General features: G+C 40.5%; 2 protein-coding genes across 4 annotated transcripts; one reads left to right on the top strand and one right to left on the bottom strand.

Moving 5' to 3' along the window:
- The first annotated feature begins 5,419 nt into the window (after positions 1-5,419).
- Positions 5,420-7,423, top strand: EFCAB10 (EF-hand calcium binding domain 10). Its single transcript, XM_074578299.1, has 4 exons — positions 5,420-5,557; positions 5,688-5,852; positions 6,139-6,223; positions 6,757-7,423. The coding sequence occupies exons 1-4, from the start codon at positions 5,458-5,460 to the stop codon at positions 6,791-6,793; spliced, it is 387 nt and encodes a 128-aa protein (XP_074434400.1). The 5' UTR covers positions 5,420-5,457; the 3' UTR covers positions 6,794-7,423.
- Positions 7,424-7,619: 196 nt separating this feature from the next.
- RINT1 (RAD50 interactor 1) lies at positions 7,620-19,080 on the bottom strand. Of its 3 annotated transcripts, none has more exons than XM_074578174.1 (14): positions 18,672-19,080; positions 17,401-17,596; positions 16,999-17,240; positions 16,658-16,831; positions 16,428-16,577; positions 15,138-15,294; positions 13,238-13,348; positions 12,831-13,056; positions 12,095-12,232; positions 11,158-11,357; positions 9,709-9,923; positions 8,859-9,039; positions 8,654-8,772; positions 7,620-8,115 (listed from the first exon to the last, which is right to left on the bottom strand). In XM_074578174.1, exons 2-14 carry the CDS (start codon positions 17,575-17,577, stop codon positions 7,899-7,901), a joined length of 2,307 nt encoding a protein of 768 aa, XP_074434275.1. In that variant the 5' UTR covers positions 17,578-17,596; positions 18,672-19,080; the 3' UTR covers positions 7,620-7,898. The 3 variants fall into 3 exon arrangements, with proteins under 3 accessions (XP_074434275.1, XP_074434179.1, XP_074434296.1); XM_074578078.1 differs by having other exon boundaries at positions 17,994-19,078; XM_074578195.1 differs by lacking the exon at positions 15,138-15,294 and having other exon boundaries at positions 15,693-16,577; positions 18,672-19,055.
- Positions 19,081-19,105: the final 25 nt, after the last annotated feature.

The raw sequence follows: 19,105 nt of genomic DNA, 5'->3' as shown, positions 1-19,105 counted from the left end.
TTGTGCTTTTACAGGGTGCTGACTGAAGTGACAACTGTTAGAATAGATCTGTGGACTAATGGTCAAATACAGGAAAAGACTGAGGTTACTCATCAGTAACTTGAGTCTTTCGAGATGCATAATCCCCAGTTATTTTTGCATTGCAACTGCATGCCCAGCCTTTCTGTTGTTCAAAATGTCTCTTTTTTTGGACTGTGGGTGGGTTGGAGAAACTAAGTTGATGGAGATGGATCCCTGGTCTCCACCACCCTGTGTAGTGTAAACTCACTGTACAGACACGGCTAGAATAAAAGCGGTTCTGTAAGACGGCTAAGTCTCCTGATATGAAACTAGCCTTTTTGTGACATATTTTTACTTCTCTTTGACTCTGAAACAGTAAATGGCAGTATTTTTCTAATTCCTGATATTTTATTTTTCTCAAGTATATGATTTTTGATGGCAGGTTTAGCCTTTATTTTGCCATTGACTGGAAAAAAACCAAACAAACAACATTTACAGCTTAGCCTTGTGACTGCAGGTTCTTGTTCTTCTGGAGGGGACTGGGATGGCAATGTGGTGGGAGCACAAGTGATCCAGGCTACTTCTGTACTACATCAAGGACAGTTTCTTGACAAGCTGAGCCTGGCTATGCTAGACGTGCCGCTCGCACATAAGGAAGAGCTGGTTGAGAACATTGACATTGGTGTCAGCCTTGGCAGCAGTGATTACAAGACAGCAAAGTTTAAGATTTTGAGGTAAGTGAGGAAGAGAAGTAGACAAATTGCAACCCTGGAATTTAGGAGAGCAGACTTTGTCTCTTGCAGACATTTTTTTGGCAGAATCCCCTAGAAAACTGCCCTGAAGGGCCCAGAGGAGCTAGTTGAAGCATGAGAACAGTCCATTCTGATATGCAGGAAGCTGAGTAGACATGGGAGAAGGCCAGCATGGCTGAATGGGGAACTCCTGACTGGTACCAAATCCAAAAGGTGAGCACACAGACTGTGGAAGCAGGTGTGGGCTACCCTGGAGGAATAGAGAAACGCTGCCTAGGCATGCTGAAGCAGAACTAGGAAAACCAAAGCCGGAGTTGGAATTAGTGAGGGATGTAAAGGACACTTTCTGTATGTTAATGTGGAAGGAAGGGTAAGGGAAACGTGGTCCGCACCACATTGGGTGGGTAACCTAGTGACAAAGGACATGGGAACGACTGAGGTACTCTCAGTACTGCCTTTGCTTCAGGTTTTAATTCGAGAGGTCTGGGCTCAGATTTTTGGGCAGAGTCTGGGGAGTGAGGTACTACCCGTGTAAGAGGCAGCCTGAGTTAAGGAGTACTTACACTGGATCTATACCAGTCTATGGGAAAAGCTGGACACAGTTCAAGCATGCAGGCTGATTTCATCACAAGGCTGCCATCATCCTTGAAAGATCTTGGTGAACAGGCTACAGGGCTTCCAAGGACTGGAAAAAGGCAAATGCCCATTTTCAAGAAAGACCCGGGGAACTGTATGCTGCTCAGCCCAACCTCAATTCCAGGCGGATTATGAAACAAACTCTCCTAGAAGCCATGTCCAGACAACATGGATTTACCAAGGGGAAACCATGCCTAACCAACCTGCTTGCCTTCTGTGATGAAATGACTGCCTTCAGGTACTGACCAGAGAGTACTGAATGTTGTTTACTTTGGGCATAGCAAAGCTTTTGACACCATCCACTTTTGTATTCTTCCAATAAATTGAAGAGATATGGATTCAAGGAGTGGACTATGAGGTGGGTGGAAAATGGGCTCGGCAGCAGGGCTGGGAACGTTGAGGTCAGCCATTTGAAGTCCAGTTGGTTGGTTGTTACTAGTACCATGCCTCAGGGGATAATACTGGGCCAAATAATGCTGAAGGGTTTCATTACCATCCTGGATGTTGCAATGGGTTGCAAGTTCATGGATAGCAAATTGGGAGTAGGGAGGTGATTGATACAGTAAGGGCAGGGCCCCCTTCAGAGGAACCTCAGTAGGCTAGAAAATTGGTCTGACAGGAACCTCATTAGCTTCAACAAAGACAAACGCAGGGTCCTACACCTGGGAGGGAGGCATAACCCCATGTCATTGAACAAGCTGGGGGCTGACTGGCAAGAAAGCAACTTTGCAGGAAAAGGGGCAGGTGGACAAGTTGAACGTGAGTCAGTATCGGGACCTGGGGTGCTGAAATATAACCACAGCCCGAGCTGCGGCAGTAAGACTGTAGGCAGCAACCAGAGGGAACTGATTGTCACCCTCTGTTTTGGCACTTGTGAGACTGCACCTGCAGAACCGTGTCCAGTTTAGACTTCCACCATACAAGATGCAGCATGCATACTGAAGTGAGTTCAGTGGAGCACTACCAAGACGATTAGTAGCTGAAGCACGTGACGAATAAGGATATGCTAAAAAAATGTTTTGTTCAGTTTTAAGACCAGAAGATTAAGGGGGGAGAGGGGTCCAAGTGCTGTATGCAGCTACAAGATGGGTGATTGTAGAGAAGTTGGAGACAGACTCTTCCTGGTGATGCACAATAAAATGGCAACAAGCAATAGACATAAGGTAGTGCAAGGGGAATTTTCATTAGACACAAGGCAAAAATTCTTTGCAATGTAGTTGAGCACTGGAACAGGGACCAAGCAATGTTGTGGAATCTCCATCTTGGAGACAGTAAAAACTTGACTGGACAAGGCCGTGAACAATTTCATCTACACTTTGAAATTAGCCCAGTTTGGAGGGGATGGGGGATTGACCACATGATCTCCAGAGGTCCACTCCAACCTAAATTATTCTGCCATTCTATACAGGAAATAAAAAAATGGGGGGGCACGGTTCTGGATGTTGAGATAATTAATACCCAGAAGCTTAATATTTCTGCTGTTAATCACTTTCCCTTATAAATGTATAGTGTAAATCCCCTGGTGACTATCTTGGAAGTCCTTGAGGATACACAATGGAAGGGTGCAGCGTAGCTCCTCCAAAGCAGCTACAGAAATGGCAGGACCCAATCCCTACAGCTCCACCCCGTGCTCCCTAACACAGAGCGCTTTCTAATGTCCACGCTGAGGAGCAGGGGCGGGTAAAGCATTAAAGGAGCTGCTACTCAGCAGGTTGACGGTAAGCGTATGGCAGACCTAGGCATGTTTCCCAGCCCTTTTTGCTCCTGTCTCTTCCCACAGCCCTAGACTTCAGTCTCCTAACATTCCCATTTGGAAGAACATTTCCATCCGCCTGTTTTCCTCAGCAAGACAAATGTTTGTTCTACAACCAGCTTCATATCTGACCTGCGGTCCCCGTTCCTCTTCATTACAACCCTTAAGACTCCTGGTAGTCTATTTAGTCCTATGTAATTAGATGAAAGGCTTAAGTTATTAATGATATTCTGCAAAAGGCTCAGCTTCTGCCACAACAGGTATTAAGTCTGTCAACCAAATTCAATTTTAAGTAACCAGGACACTTTGAACACATAAAAATAGGGTTGATCCTTGAGTTCTTGATTAAAACTCAATTAGCAGCATCTCTATAATGGAACTAGAAAACTTTGAGATGTTTGTCAAATCCTGGTTTTCTTAGCCACCAGAAGTTCAATTTTTCTTTACAATAGACCAAGTGAGCTTCTCACAAATTGTCCAAAACTGTCATACTTTTAGGATTTGTATACATAGCTGATATATCATTGTATGATCTGAGGATAACAAACTCCCTACATAGCGCATTATCAGTAAACTTTTTTAAGGAAATAAATTGTGCTTTCTCAACAGTGACATTAAATAAAAACAAAAAAAATATTCCTAGTTATAAATCAAATTGGGGTTTGCTCTGCTTAGTGATTTTTGAACCATTCCTCAGAAAAACACACTTCAACCTGTAATTATGGTGTTTATTCTTAAACTTTCAGCCTTCAACTTATGTATTTTATATTGGTTATCTTTATTGACCACTAAAGGAGAAACTTCCTTTGCCAAATGCTGTTTTCCCTGCCCCAAACACTAACTGACTTGCCTTTCTCTCCAGTCCAATATTTTCCATGTCTCTCTTTCTCCTCTGCTGGCCAGTGCAGTGTCTTGTTTGTACTTCTCTGCACTTCAGTCTACACTTTCTCCCATCATTCTTCTTTAGGAAAAACTTAGTGCTTTGCAGGCTCTATTGAAAGACACAGAAAAGTCAAATGCAGGAGTAAGTTCAGTAGTTGTATTCCTTAGGAAAAGGAGGTTTTCATCACTGCCACGTCCCTGTGAAGGGAGGCGACTTATGAACCTACACTTCCTCTAGCCCTAAAGCAGGTAGCGTAATCATTTTAAAATACTAAAGAATACAGGCAGAGCATGGCTGTACAATCTTTGCAATTTGGGATGCTGCCTTTCTCCCACTCATTCTCAAAAAAAAAAAAAAAAGGTGAATGTCTTGTGATATTTTACTGTCTTGTGATATTTTAGTTTTGGCAAATAGTTAAATGTGGATAGTGCTAGACTTTTCACAGCAATGCCATTTTTTTCTCTTTACTATATGCTTATTTATCATTGTCTATTTTTATTTGATGGCAGATGGTTATGTCTTCGTAGATTTGTTTGAACTTTTTTTTTTTAGTGGGGCACTTTTATTTCTTTCTCCGGCTCACAGTGAGTAGTACAATAAAAATGTTCTTTGATGGCTCCTCTCTGCACAGACTACGCTGCAAACCTATAAAATTATTCAAAAATGTAACCTTTCTTAGTCTTAGTTGCTGATCATTGATTTTGCGTATCATAGCGGTATTGAGCACACATGCTGCCGTTCCACTAGGTGGCATCTGAGTATTTTGTTATCCCCTCACGTTTACTAAGATTAACCAAGCCCACCTTTAACAAGGTAGTCCAGGTACTGGATGGTGTATGGGAAAAAGCGAAAGGTGTAGTCTGCATTGCCGCATATGGAAGGAAATAGGTCTGAAAGTGGGAAGAGTTGCATAAATGTTACAAACAATAGAGTGTAATTTGCTTTCTCCGTGAATTACTGCACTTGCGGCACAAACCAGTAACTTGGCTGGAAGCGACGATTTTCTGTCGCTTCTAGGGCTAACGCGATGACATCTGGGCAAATTAACTTGTGCTTCCCCCCTCTGCCCACGGCGGCAGGGGCCGCGCAGTCGGTAAAGCCTCGGTAATCCCACTTTACCCCGCTTGACGCCCTGAGCCGACTGACCGAGCGCCCCCCCGCCGCCGGCTCTGGCCAGCGGCTCTTCTCCCTCCCTCCCGCCGCGCCCCGCCGCCGTTTCCGCGTGGCGTTGCCTTTCCCGAGGGCTCCCCCTCCGCGTACCAGCGGCTGCCGCTCTCGCCCCCGCTGCTCGCCCGCCGGCTCCCTCAGCCCGGCCCGCCTGGAACACCTCAGGCGGGGTGGGGACGGGTTAACGGCCGTTGCGCGCGGGGCGGGGACAGTTTAACGGCCGTTGCGCGCGGGGCGGGGCGCGCGCGGTCTCCCGGCAACGCGGGATGGCGGCGGGCGAGCGGCAGTGCCGCGACTACCTGGAGCGGCACCGCATCCCCGAGCTGCTCCACCGCCTCGGCGCGCTGCTGCTCTACCACCGACCCGGTGCGGCACCGCAAGGCCGGGCTGGGCCGCTGTGGGGCCTCCCCCGCCGCGAAAAACAGGGGAATGGCGGGGAAGGGGGTTGTGTGGCCTTCGGTCGCCTGCGGCTGTGGGTAATTTTACTTCGTTGCAGAAAGACCACGCGAGTTCCTGATCCAGGCGCTGGAAAGGGTGAAGGCTGGAAAGCGGGCCGAGGGGGAGTACCCCTACCTCATGGACGAGGCCAACCTGGCCGCCATGTTCCAGCTGCTGGACGTTGTGGGGCAAGGCCACATCACGGCGGCGCAGTACAGGGAAGGTGCGTCTCACCTGAGCAGCAGACCATGCTAAAGGGCTTGTATTTGTTTGCACATGGAATTATTACAATGGTTTCAAAGCCAGGCATACGTGTAGTTTAAAAGCATCCGCACATTTGCCAACACACAACCTGGTAACTTGGAAAGCTGAAAAAAAAAAATTTCATATGTTTAAGTTACGTTTGTTTAAGTTATGTATGTTTACCTTTTATTGTATCTAGGACACATTAAGATGTTAAATTAATCTTTCCAAGACTTGCATAGAAAATTCTTCTTCCCTAACTTTAGCTCTTAAAACTTTGGGACTGAGCACTGAAGATCTGCAGTTTGGAGAGGATGCGAATATCACACTGGATGTATTCAAGGAAGAAGTGTAAGTTTTATTGAAAGGTGGGCTGTGGGTTTTTTGAGGGGGGGGATATGCACAGGCGATACTTTACTGAGATTTATTTTTTATTTACATAACTATATAATGAAAGGACTTCCTGGTTTAAGCTTAACCCCTTTACTTTGCCTGACCTTGCTGGGCTTGCTCTAACCTGAACCAAACTCCACCACCGCATTTTGCTCCACCTCATTGTCTTCCACCACCTCGGCTCCAGGATCCTCTCAAAGCAGCCCTCTCGGGTTACCCAGCCTCAGCGCAGACTGAGGGTTACCGGGGAGCCCAGGGGTTCAAACGCTCCTCTAGAAATGTGAGAGAGTGAAGCAGCGTTGTCCTCTTTTCCAGAGGCAGCAGCACACCTGTACGTGAAACAAGCTCAAAGCTCAGCATTGTAATAATTTCTCATGGTAAAAGTCTGGTTCAGGGGGCAATTTTTTGGTAACTGTTGCAGTCACTGAAAGGTAACTGCAACTGATCATTCTCGTTGCTACTTAACTAAAATTCTTTTTTTTCTGTCTTAGGAAGAAAAAGATGCTGGAGAGCTGGGCTGCGTATTAGTTTGAGCAGTGGTCTGCTATATATATTAAAAATAGGCATCTTGCTCAAGTCTTCTGGTTTGTCAACTGATTTTTAGCAGTACTCTCTTTTTCTCATCTCCAACACCCCCCAACCCCCCCGCCCCTGTTTGAACAAGGATAGGATATCCTGAAAAGGATAAATGACAAAAACTTGTTCATGTTTACCCGGCCCTGGAGGGGGATATTTTGAGAATTGCTTTTCTTAATACAATGAGGTGGTTAAAAAAAACAACCCTAGAGATCTCTTTTACACAACTAAAATAGCATTTTCAAGTTTCCTCCTACAGTTTGTAGCTTACAGTAAGGGGCTGTTACTTGTTGGCTCATTACCATTGAATAAAATTAACTTTATGAGTTGAGCTGTTTCTTAAGTTGTTTTTTGAGCTTGTGTTGTGGTGGTTTTTTTTTTAAGGACCAATTTCAGCAAGTTATGACAACTGCCCACAGTTAAAGAAAGGTGGCACTTCCAAGTAAAATGCCATTTTCAAACTTACAACACAGTATTTATGCAATTTTTAAGGAGAAGCTTTAAAAAAAGAGGACTCTGGTACAGCCAAGGAAAAAAAGCTTGAATTAGTATGAATAAAGAAAACAAAGTGACATACTCCTTCATACTCATTCATTCCCTCCTTCTGTGTTCTGCATATACACATTTTAATACACAACATCCATTGCCTGTGAGTTAGAGATGTAAAACGTGTGTTTAAGTGAAGGTGGATCAGTGCATAAGGAAGAGTTGTCCATATTGTACAAAGGTGCGTTTCCACTGTAAATATTGCTTAGAATGACGTTACAGCACACAGCACTGACAAGGCAGACATATTCATTAGAGATGAAGAAAGTTTTAGCTTCTAAATGCAACGTCAAAGTGGCCGTGGAAAATAAGATCCGTGCAGTTCAAAACCAAGTCGGGAGCATTTTGGAATTTTTTTGGAACTGTATACAATAAGGCATAAGATTAGATTAAAGCAATTGTCCAGCATACAGTACTGAAAAAAATTAACCTAAGTATATTACAACATATTAGCTTCACTTTTGTTTGAAATGAGTAATCTAGACCATGTTATGCACCATTTCTGAAGTCTTTATTTTCCTGTATTTGGCCAACTAGCTCTCAAATTGAGAAGAATCTCAACATCCTTTTGAGCTAATTTGTAAACGCCAAGTTCATTTAGTGCTGCTGTTGCAGATGGCTGGTTTGGATTGAACGTTGGTTCATTTTCCGAAGCTGACTGTAGTACATCCTTCAGAAGCAAGGCAGAGCCAACATTCAGGTTCAGGATAATGCAGGCTTCTTTTATGCTAGAGGAAAAAGTTGTATGGATCAATATGACAAGCACCCATGAGATGATACACTTAATTTTGTGCACACAGTGATTAGCAAAAAAGTCTCCATGGACTTCTGAAAAGGATGAGAAGTATTGCACTGAGAAGTACTGCTTCAGATCAAAGCAAATAGTATACTTGTTCTTACTCTCAGCCTTTCCCATTATGCATGTGTATTCCGTAAGCATCAATATTTTGTCTTCCAGTGCTCAGCCTGGCTTTTGCTTCTTAAGTTTTTCCACCAGTATTAAAAACACAGAACAGATTTTACCAGTGAACCTGTCTAGCTTTCCCTAACTACATTTTCCCCTAAGATAATTAGAAAGTTCTTATTCAGTATATTTTACAAGCACAGTTTAACAGACAGTTGCTAGAATCTGAACATTTTCCCTAATTAGTATCATTAGGGAACAAACAAATACCCTGTCTTTGCCACATTGTTTCTAGACTAAATATTTATTCATCTGGACGTTCACTTCTGAAATACCCATAGATCAGAAGTTTGCCTACTTACTGCTTGAAGTAGTTTTCTGGCCTCTTGCAGTAGTGTGAAAACAAAGGGAACAGATTTCTACTCATGTCAAACTGGAGTTGTGCTGCTCCTCCTTCATTGAAATGATTTGCCATAATTATCTACAAAGACAGAGGTGCATCTGCTGTTTAGGACTGTCACCAACACTTACACTGCACTGCACAGGTCACATTTTGCTGTTACCTACTTCCTGATATATGTATAAATCCACTTTCTCGGCAAGCATTTGCCAGAAAATTTTGAACAGCGAGTGACACAGCTGCTGTTCCAGTTGTAGCAAGCGGTCTCGTAGGGTCAACAACATTGGGCAAGCTGTGCTCGATAAAGACATTACTGCTTGCTCTGCTTGAGATGGTAAAGATAACCACCTGAAAGAAATTATCACACTGAAGTCATTATAATGAAATTATTTATATGACAACTGAAGTTAAAATTATCCTTTAAAAGAATCTTACACATTTACAATGATTCAGAGAGAGCAAGGGAGTTCTCCTTTCCCATTTCAAATCTAAAAGTAACCACAGTCTAATGCTATGTTTAATTTTCATTTAATATTAAACTCATGCTTTAGTTATAAATCTCTGTACATGCCATTCAAAGAAACCCCATCTAATCCAGAAAAATCACAGAGTTGTGTTCCTCTTACGAAGTACAAGAAATTCTACTCTGGAGCAAATATCCAAGAAGCCCTATGAATCTGTGAAGACAGAACAGTCATTACAGGCCATTTTATATTAACTCTTTAATACTACTATGAAGAAAAAAAATATTGTCCAAATAAGAGCAATCCAGAATTCTTCCCAGGATTTTTAAGATAACACCCCCACTGATTGTGGAACTACTTTAGAAAACATAGCATTAAACAAAACATAGTCTTGAAGTAAGCGTTCAGAGAATTTTCCAAAACTTAGTACCCTGTGCCATTCCTATTCAGGAAAATAAATTTGCCTATTAGTTATTCCTACCTTTATTTACCTCAGTATTTTTAACAGGAAATAATATTGTAATATGGGAGGAGAGTAAGCAGACAGAATCACCTCTCTTTTTTGTACAGCTTTGCAGCATCTTTGACCTCTCTGAAGACATGATCCACTTGACGAGTCAGCATGTCATGTTTCAGGCGTTCCAGGAGGTTAATCATCTCATCAAAGACAGAGCTCTCCATGGAGGCCAGCTGCCCTAGCTGGAGTTTACTGACAGTGTTACTTTCTGCACAAACCTCCAGCTCGGCCTGCTGTAGCTGCAAGAAGAACTAGAGAAACAAAACCAGACATGAATACTACAAAAAATAATCTTACCATTTGAACTTTTCATTGGATCGGTACTTTTAATAGGCACAGTTCTAGAAAACACACTCCTGACACAGTTATAAACTTAAGATTTTAAAAACACTTTCCTGTCTTTCCTGATTTAGCATGGTGATTTAATCCCAGTGATGGAACTGATACAGGTTTCAGATACAACAGCAAATACATAATAGGAATAGATATAGAGAAATACTAAAAAGATATTTAAAGATTAACAGCAGAATGCTTAAAAAACCCCAATTTTGTTCTTTTTAATGTTTGAAAAAGTAAACTAGAATCTTTAATAGTAATTTGTATTAGAAATAATTGTTCATTAAATCATAAATTTACTGGGCTGGTAAATCAAGAAAATGGATCAAATTTAATGTGACATAATGGTAACAACTTGTTGGTTGTGCTTTCAAGCAGGTCAAGACACATAGGTAGAGGCAGCTATACAACATGAAGGCTGCTGCCCTATCAAATCAAGATTATCCTCTGCTAGAGTTATAGTTTCCTGTGAAGACAAAAAGAATTTAGAGGCTGCCCATCTCGCACACAATACCTATTTCTACACACATAGAATCATGTGTAATCATCATGTGTAAAAGTTTTTTTTGACCTTTTGTACCAATAATCATAGAAAAGCTGAAACCCTACAGAATAACCATGCTGACACCAGGCTATTATATAGCAAAATAATTAATTCCCAATTCCCAGTTATCAGCGAGCAGCCTTTCTGAGCAGTACCTAAACCATGTCGCAATGCAGACCCCCGGGCTGAATCCATTTAAGCTAACCTGCCACGGGAGTAGTTCATGCATTGTGCACAGGCTACTGCACGCACTTCAACATCAGTGCTGTTAATACTGGCTCAGAGATCTCAAAAAATCAACACACTAATTTTGTACAATACAAAGCATGTAAGAGAGACTACTTTTTTGTCTGTTCAGATTATTCCATCCCCAGGCTCTCCTTGCATTTCCCTAGAAAGTTTATAATTAATATAGCTTAGATCTCAAGCAATAATCCGTCCTTATTTATACATCTTTTATTAAATCTGAATTTGCATCTCATTCTAATTTTTCAGTAATTAATTCTTTTGAATACACTTAGATAAAAAGTGTTGAAAATAAAATATTTGTTATAAAAAACAACCAAAGTTCTTTTTTTGCTTTTTTAAATAAAATAATTACTTACTACATTGTCAGCCCAGTCTGCCAACACTGTTGCTATATAGTTAACAGCATTAAGGATTGCACAGTATCGGAATCCTAAGGAAGCTCTAGTCTCTTCTTTCATTACTTGAGTTAACCGTATCCGGAAATCATCAACTAACTCCTTCTGTAGGCCCAGGAACTGTAGTTTTCTGGAAGCTGTTGGAAGATTCTTATATCTGTCTGGAAAGACATTAATAAAATGTTTTAGGCTTTCCATCACTGAATAAAAGCTTTTCAAAAAGAAACATTACAGTTGTCTTACTACACAACCTTAGGCCTGTGAGAACATCATATAGTATTTAAAACGGCTGACATACTTTAATGATTTCAGGGAAACTACTCAGTGCAAAAGCTAAACATGTAAAGAAACTACATTCTTCCCCCTCCTGATTCCACCAGCATTTTGTATTCTAATACTTTAAACAATATGTGATTATATCACACCACCCAGGGCAGCCCCTAAAGCCTACTCATGCAGAGTAAGATAAAGCCGTTGAACACGCAATTAAGTGTCTCCTGAAAACTTATTTACTCTTATATTCTCTTCCAAGAAAGCAGGTGTTACTTAATAGCTTCTGAATTGCCACACAGTCAAAAGGAACAGTAGGATTTTTTTTATCACTGCATTGTAACAAATTATATTCTCTAAAGTATGAACAAGTTTTAATATGCTAAACATCAAATGTATTTTTTTAATTATTATTTTGTAATCATGTCACTAGCACAAGATTATTCTTGCTTCAGTGTCCAAAATACAAAATGAACTGTAAAGCTTTTATTAACGTTGCAAAGTTGTGGTATTTGCAGTTTATTTGGTGACTACTGCTGACAATGGATATTTAGTAAAGAACTCTGTTAGCTGAAGTTTTTTTACTATTCATTACAAACAAGAGCAACGTGCATAGATTAATAATTACCTGTTATAACTAACAACAGAGTCATAAAAGTTTCAGCGCAGTCTGGGACTTTCATTTCATCTACATCAGTGATATCTTTGTATTGCGATACCCATGCAGCCTCTGATGAAAGCATAGAGTCCATTTTCTGAAGAGCAACTGAGATGTACAAAACTTGTAAATTGTTTAAGTTTTTAATAAAAAAAAAAATTCTAACAAACCCCCCTCTAAAATATATAAACATAAAAGCCTTATCTCTAGTAAGTTAAATTTTACATTTTCAGGTTATAAAAACTACTGATGCCTGGCTTCATATAAAACCAGCTTCAACGTATCTGCATTTGCAATGCCATCAACAGTTACATCACAGTTGATTGAGGGGTTTGTTTTATTTTTTAATAGTTGGCTTGCTCATTTCCAATATATTTCCTCTAAATTTCTCAAAAGTTAGCACGCTTCCCCTATTTCAATTTAAAGCCCATCCTTGTCTGCACACACATAAATAAAACATTGTCTAAAATGCAGCCTATAGATTCCATACAGCTTAGGGGCAAGATTCCTACAAACTACATAAGCAATATTAGTGTCTAACTACTTTTTAGTCAAAAAAAATCAGAGTATAAAAATACTTACGTCTTACATAGTAGCCCTGTCCAAGTGACTTATCCTATTTGAGAAGGCTATTTGTGTAAGTATACGCATACTTTCTTTCTGATCGTGCAATACAGAGTCTAACAAAATCTAACCGAAGTCTTACATTTTTTTTCCACCGTTAGCCACCTCTGGAAGCAGGATTCTTCTGAGAGAATGTGCATGCAACTGGGAAAGCTGCTGAGGTAACCATGAACGCTGTATAACTCTCTCTCAAACAGAAGTACCTCATCCACAAGGTGACAAAAGAGCGCATCATCATACAACAGGCACGGAATATCAGCAGCCAGCTTCTCCAAAATCAGCATTACTAGAGCACGAGAGAATTCAAGCTTTTGAAAGAAAAAAGTGAATAAAATGTCAGAGATAGGAAGTATTAACATGTGCAAACAAACTGCTACTAGACTTAAGTCTCACCACATACTTAGTGAAACCAGTGGAAGCGGGCTCATAGAAATATCTATCAGAAGTTGACTTACATATTCATATCTATAAAACCATGAAAGCGCTTACACCAGCATTCACTGAAGATCCTGCCTTGTCCAGTATTGGCTGGATTTTGTCATCAAGGAACTTTGCGTGATTTCCAATCCACATAAGTACTTGTGTTAAATACCACTCAGGCTTATTTAAAAAAGAAAAGAAAATATTAAATGCATCCAAACAACTTTTATTCAAGTGCTACTAAAATTTTAAGACAAACTTCTAAAAATACCAGTCTCTTCCCCTGCCTTTTCTTGATCTCAGATCACACAGGTCTTTCACTGTGTTTTACTTAGCTTTGATTTTCATAAAAGCAGTATCAAAAATGTATTTCTGGATTTGAATTATCTTAAATGCACCAATTATTCTGTTTCTTCTTAAGCAAGAGCTCCATTTTTTATCTCCCCCTTCTCTACTGCTGTCTCACTTCCAAGGTCCTCTTCTGCTTCTCATACTTCCTCCTGTTCTTCTGTGTGGTCTTTATTTCTTGGTACAGCAAAAAGGATGCACTCCTAAGAAAACTCTTCCCAGTAGCTCCATTCTTACTGTCATTGTCCCCAACCACAATCCACAGTGGAAGTGGGGTATCTATGGCCTTCTCATTTCAGATTATAACACCTTTAAGCTTTTTCACTTTCCACACCTACAAACATGGGCTGATGAATACTTCTTTCAATGTTAGTCCAAATGGAAGCAGTTCCTGTCCTCCTCACTCCCAATAGCCAAAGAATGTTCTGTTGAACTGCACTCACATTATCCACATTTTGCGTGTCCGTTTCTCATTTCTATATTAATTTTCACTCGTCTACTGAATTGCATGACTTTTTTTTTTTTTTGGACACTCCCTTCTCAACTTGCTAAATCATTGTGAGTGAACTCTGAGCCTGTCCTCTGAAATACTTGTAATCCCTTTGTTATTATTTAAAAAAAAACAAAAACAAAAAAAAACAAACAAATTTGAGCAAGACTCTGCTGGAATATCTTTCTGATCTGACACTAGATCACCTGCAAACTTTTCTTCACAAGATTTTTAGAAAAATAGTTGTTCACCTCTTCCTGTTCACAAATTTCATCTCCTGAACGTAATTTTCTCATTTGCTTATGAAATAATTTTTTTCATGTCTAAAAAACACTCTTCCCCACTAATACACGTAACATTATTTTAAAAAGCACTGTAGTAGCAACTATCAAGATTGCAAATATATTTACTTTTACCCAAGACTGTCAATACAAGCACATAGACTTGTGCAACTAAACTGTTAGAAACAGCCCTCAAACTCTGTGCCAGATGTATTACAGCAGCATTAACACACTGAAACCTGTTCCAGTGATAATTCTCAGATAAAAATCCTCAGTCTTTGAAGATAATTCATACAAAAAAGCGAGTCAGTTTCCAACTGGTAAACTGGACATCTTTTGTTGTATGTCAATTAAAAAATGTAACCCAGAAAACTAATTATATAACAGTACCTTTAGACTAAACGCATTTTATATACTAACAGCAGAATCCAACGCTTTCACTTACATGACAGCAGCAAAATGCAATACTGAAAATCACAGTCAGAGCTTTGTACAGCTTTTGAGCTCGAGCAATAAGGAACAGTGCAAAATCGTTTGCAAAGAGACAGAGGAAATAAATCAAAGCTTCTGAAATGATGGGAGTCAGTCTAAGGTCGTAGTAACGCTTTCTTAAGGATCTGGGCAAGGGACTAATATCACCTGGCCCAGAAAAAAATGCTTGTGCCTCTGAAAGGTCTCCAGGAGTTATCTTGATGCCTGTCCACGCTTAGGTAGGCACAAGAACTGCACAGTTTTGAAGAACCTTAATTTCAGAAAGGAAAGTGTTAAAGCTATACAATTTAAATATAGCAATCTACTGTTGCTTAAAAAAGCAATTAAAAAAAAAAAATCAAACTGCTTCCTCCCATACCTTGTTTAAAACATTGGTTTGTTTATTTCCAGTGAAATGATACTTGAATCTTTTCTGAAGAGGATTCAGCATGATCTGTATCGGAAGGATAATAGGTGGCGATGGGGGTAAAGAGTACTTTTCTGGCAATTGCTTAGGTTTGGTTAACAGTTCATCTCTAAGTTTAACAGTCAAGGATGAATTTCAGTGTTGAATTCTCCTGACATCATCATTTTAGTAGAAGAGGTTTATAAAAACAAACATTTTTCAGTTCTACCTCATTGTCTGAAGGCAGTATTATGCAATCAAATTCCTCAAATATGAAGGATAGTCAAAATATTTCAGTTTACAGAATATTTAATACAACCCAAGTTGCTAAGGATTATTTATCCAATGACAATACAAATCACTTAAGTCAGTTTGACTTTGGAAACTCGTATCATTAAAAAAAAAAAAAAAAAACCAACACAGAAAACCATCATTATTAGTACCAAACAAAGGGGCTGTCCAAGAGACACGCTTATTTGTATTTATTAAAGGAGAATAAAAGACTTAAGAGATTAATAAATTCAATACCTGATTTCCCATTTTCACATAACTGATTTAAGTGACCCAGTCCACCAGAACAAAACTGCTACTAACTCAGAGTTGTGTATCTTCCTGCTCCATGACTAAAAAAAATGAAAAAAAAAATAATAAAGGCGGCCACACTCCAAGAAAAATTGTTTGGTTGAGCTTTAGCTGTGATTTAATTCACAAAAAAAAGGAACAGGATGGGCAGCAGTGCCTTCTGATTAACCTCAAAAGCAGACTACTATCACCGCACAATGAAAACCCTTCTGTAGTCTCCCCTTTTTGCAAAGTCTCCTTCCAAGACATACATCTTTAGCTTTTTCTCCTTTCCTTCTGAGATGGGACATATTAAAGTGATTAAGGCTGATTTCAAATAAGGCTACAAAAGGAAAGTATTATCTGCGTAAAATAAAATACACATCACCATTTACCAGCGCAGGTAATTTTGCTGCAACATGTAAGGCCTGATCATCACGAAACTTGAACTGTCAGCTACCAGGAGAGCAATAGATCTGATGACTTGGAGTTACAATGTGCCAAAAAGGACAACTTTGGCACCTGTTATTTTCTAAACAAAAAAAACCCCAAAAGCATTCTAATATTAATACAAAGTAACATAAATTCAAATTATCGTCTGTCTTTAGGGAGAACAAAATTTTAAATAATTCTCCTTAAGAATGTGCATCTCTGACATTTATTACTCTTACTAAAATACACCACAACTATTTAAAAGGATACGAGGTTTGCAACTTCAGAAGCTGACAAAACAACATCTCCAAATTGTTGTATACATCAGGAGCACTGGCTGGTACCGCAAGGCCAAACGCCTGAGACTGCGGTGGCCCCACAAATGGCCAGCGGAGCTGGGTTAGTACCTCTTCAAAGTCACTGCAACACAAAATATGCACTTTAACACGAACTTTAACACAAACAATGCACAGACAAGGGAGCGACAGTACATCTCTTACCTCGACAATTTGTCCTTAAGAATTTTATGCCAGAATTTAACAGTGGATCTCACAAAAGCAAGAAGATGAGAACAAGATGACTCCTGAAGTTTAATATCCAGTTCTGCCATGAATGCTAGAGTACTGGCTGCCTCTGTAACATTGTTGGTCATCAGATATTGCTGAATGCTATCACTATAAAATACAAAAAAAGTCAAGGTCAAAAATTCATTACAGATAACAGGAAATAATCATTTGTATATTGAAAAGTGAAGATAAAACTTCTCAAATCTAAAGCATTTGAATGATGGGACAAACCAGGTTACTAGTCCCAAAACATATATGCAGCACTCAAACCTTACCTTAACTCTTCTATTCGTGAAATCCATTTAAGATAGGCCAGGTGTCGTTCAATCTCTTCTACTTGATTAATCAGTACATCAAGATCCTCCATCCATGGCTGAGCTTTCAGTAAGTGGCTATTGATTGAATCAGATAGAAGAGTTTCTTCCTCTAGAAGCCGACTCAGAGACTTTTTAGAATCTTCTGCATTCTTTAGGGCATTCTGAATTCTTTTAGGGACTTCTGATGAAACTGTAAGTACCTACATTCACAGAGAAGTATTGAGTCTGACATAAAAATACCGCACTATGTAGAGTAGTACTATTTGAGATATTAATACATTGCTTTAATTTAGTTAAATATACTTAGTCAGTCATACAACATATTCAGAAGGGGGGTGGGGGGGAAATAAAGATGCTTACCTGTTCTTCTAACTGCTTTTTATTTTCAGATAGCTTATCAACAAGGTTGTCTAGCTTCCTCAGAGAACCATAGTCATTTCCGACTTCTCTTTCCACAAATTCAGAAACATAGTATGGGATATCACAATGATCTAGATCTCTAGTGACTTCTTTCTTTCTAACAGCAACAGTTGTCATGTTTTCTTTCTCTGCAATACTAATTATACAATTTCTAATTAGTCACCATTAAGACAGCATAAACAACTATTGATCTACTGAGGACACAAAACTCCATGAAAAGCCGGGCAGTTCAATTTAAATTGAAACTTAAATCAGACATTCAATAAATATACTGCTTTAAGTAATACAACTTGCTGGTGTAAGTCTTAGCTGAGATACAACAGAACCTTGCTTACACATCCAACTGGTGTTTATCATACATTAATTACTGAAGAGAAACATGCTTGTTAATTTCTTCATTCTCCAAAAGTGTGAATTTTATTAAAAACAGTTCAATATATATGCAGTTTCTATGTATGTAATATAGAAAACTTGATGAAAAATACTGGAAAAATATTTTTGTAAAATACACAAAAAGATAACAATATCTTTACCTTTTCATACAGCTTAGGATGTTCCAGAGATATCAACTGATGACTGACACGTTACTAGCAAAGTATCCACTCAGGTCTTGCAATGATTTTAAAGTAAAAGCATCACTGAAATGTTTATAAGGAAACCCACACAGTATAACACAAGAGGCACTTGCTGATCCACGTATTTGGCAGCAGCCAGAGAAAACCAGAGTTGAAACTGAGAGCATGATCATGTACAGTGCAACAAAAGAAGGCAACAATGATGAGCGTATGGCTAGCTCAATTCTCGACTTTTTCATATCACTTTCAAAACAGTATTTAAAAATTAAACTTATATACCTCTGCTTTATCTACTACAAGCTTTAATTAAGCGAAAACCCCTGTTAAATAGACAAGAGGAAAGAGTGAGAAAATGGTGCAACTGATGAGCCGAAGTTGGAGAAGCAATAGAGAGCACTGAGAAGAACAAACTGGGCGACCGTGTGTGTTGCTGAGGAAAAAGTGAACATAGGTAAGAGAGTAGTAAAAAGCACCATGCTGTCTGCAGCAATGAAAACAATACCGCAGACGACTACTAACCAAGAGGTGCTCTTTTATTGCTACAGGAAAAGATCGGGATACAGGAGGAGAGAGGAACAGGACCGTGGGAGCATCCTCCAGCTACCTCCCTGTTCCAGCACGCAGCTCGGCACCCACCTTCACCAGAGGGACAGCCCGTTTCAAGGCGCCTTAGAAAGCTCGGCGGGCCCGGGGAAGCTCTGGGCGAGTCCGCTTGCGGCCCTGGCCAGGCCACCAAGCAGCCCCTTTCCCCGCCAGCCGCTAACGCCTCGGCGAGCACTTCTTCCCCGGCTCCGGGCCCCGCCCCCGAGGCGCCGCTTTCCCTGGACGGCGCCCAGCGAGCGGGCGCAAGGAGTGGAGCTGGGAGTGACGTGCTCACACCGGGCCCGCCGAGGCAGGCCAGCCAGGGCTCCCCCCAGGGAGTCCGCTACCCGCTGGTTCGGGTCCCCACAGCGGCCCTCGGGCCCGGCCGTGCTGACAGGCGAGCTGCTGACAGACCGCGGCGCCGCGCCCTCAGCCGCCGCGTCACCAGCCCCGCGGGCGGCGGATCACGTGGGCGCTGGGCGCATGCG

The sequence above is a fragment of the Larus michahellis genome, chromosome 1, assembly GCF_964199755.1.
Source record: "Larus michahellis chromosome 1, bLarMic1.1, whole genome shotgun sequence".
Classification (NCBI taxonomy): domain Eukaryota; kingdom Metazoa; phylum Chordata; class Aves; order Charadriiformes; family Laridae; genus Larus; species Larus michahellis.
This window is presented reverse-complemented; position numbering and strand designations above follow the sequence as displayed.

Bases quoted from the DNA above. Each gene is read 5' to 3' on its own strand.
- RINT1 (XM_074578078.1), bottom strand. The intron at 13,057-13,237 runs GTAAGCGCTTTC...TTCTTTCAAAAG, and splicing joins GATCTTCAGTGAATGCTGGT to CTTGAATTCTCTCGTGCTCT. The intron at 12,233-12,830 runs GTAAGACTTCGG...TGTACATCTCAG, and splicing joins GCTAACGGTGGAAAAAAAAT to TTGCTCTTCAGAAAATGGAC.
- EFCAB10 (XM_074578299.1), top strand. From the start codon at position 5,458: ATGGCGGCGGGCGAGCGGCAGTGCCGCGACTACCTGGAGCGGCACCGC. The intron at 5,558-5,687 runs GTGCGGCACCGC...ACTTCGTTGCAG, and splicing joins GCTGCTCTACCACCGACCCG to AAAGACCACGCGAGTTCCTG. The intron at 6,224-6,756 runs GTAAGTTTTATT...TTTCTGTCTTAG, and splicing joins GATGTATTCAAGGAAGAAGT to GAAGAAAAAGATGCTGGAGA.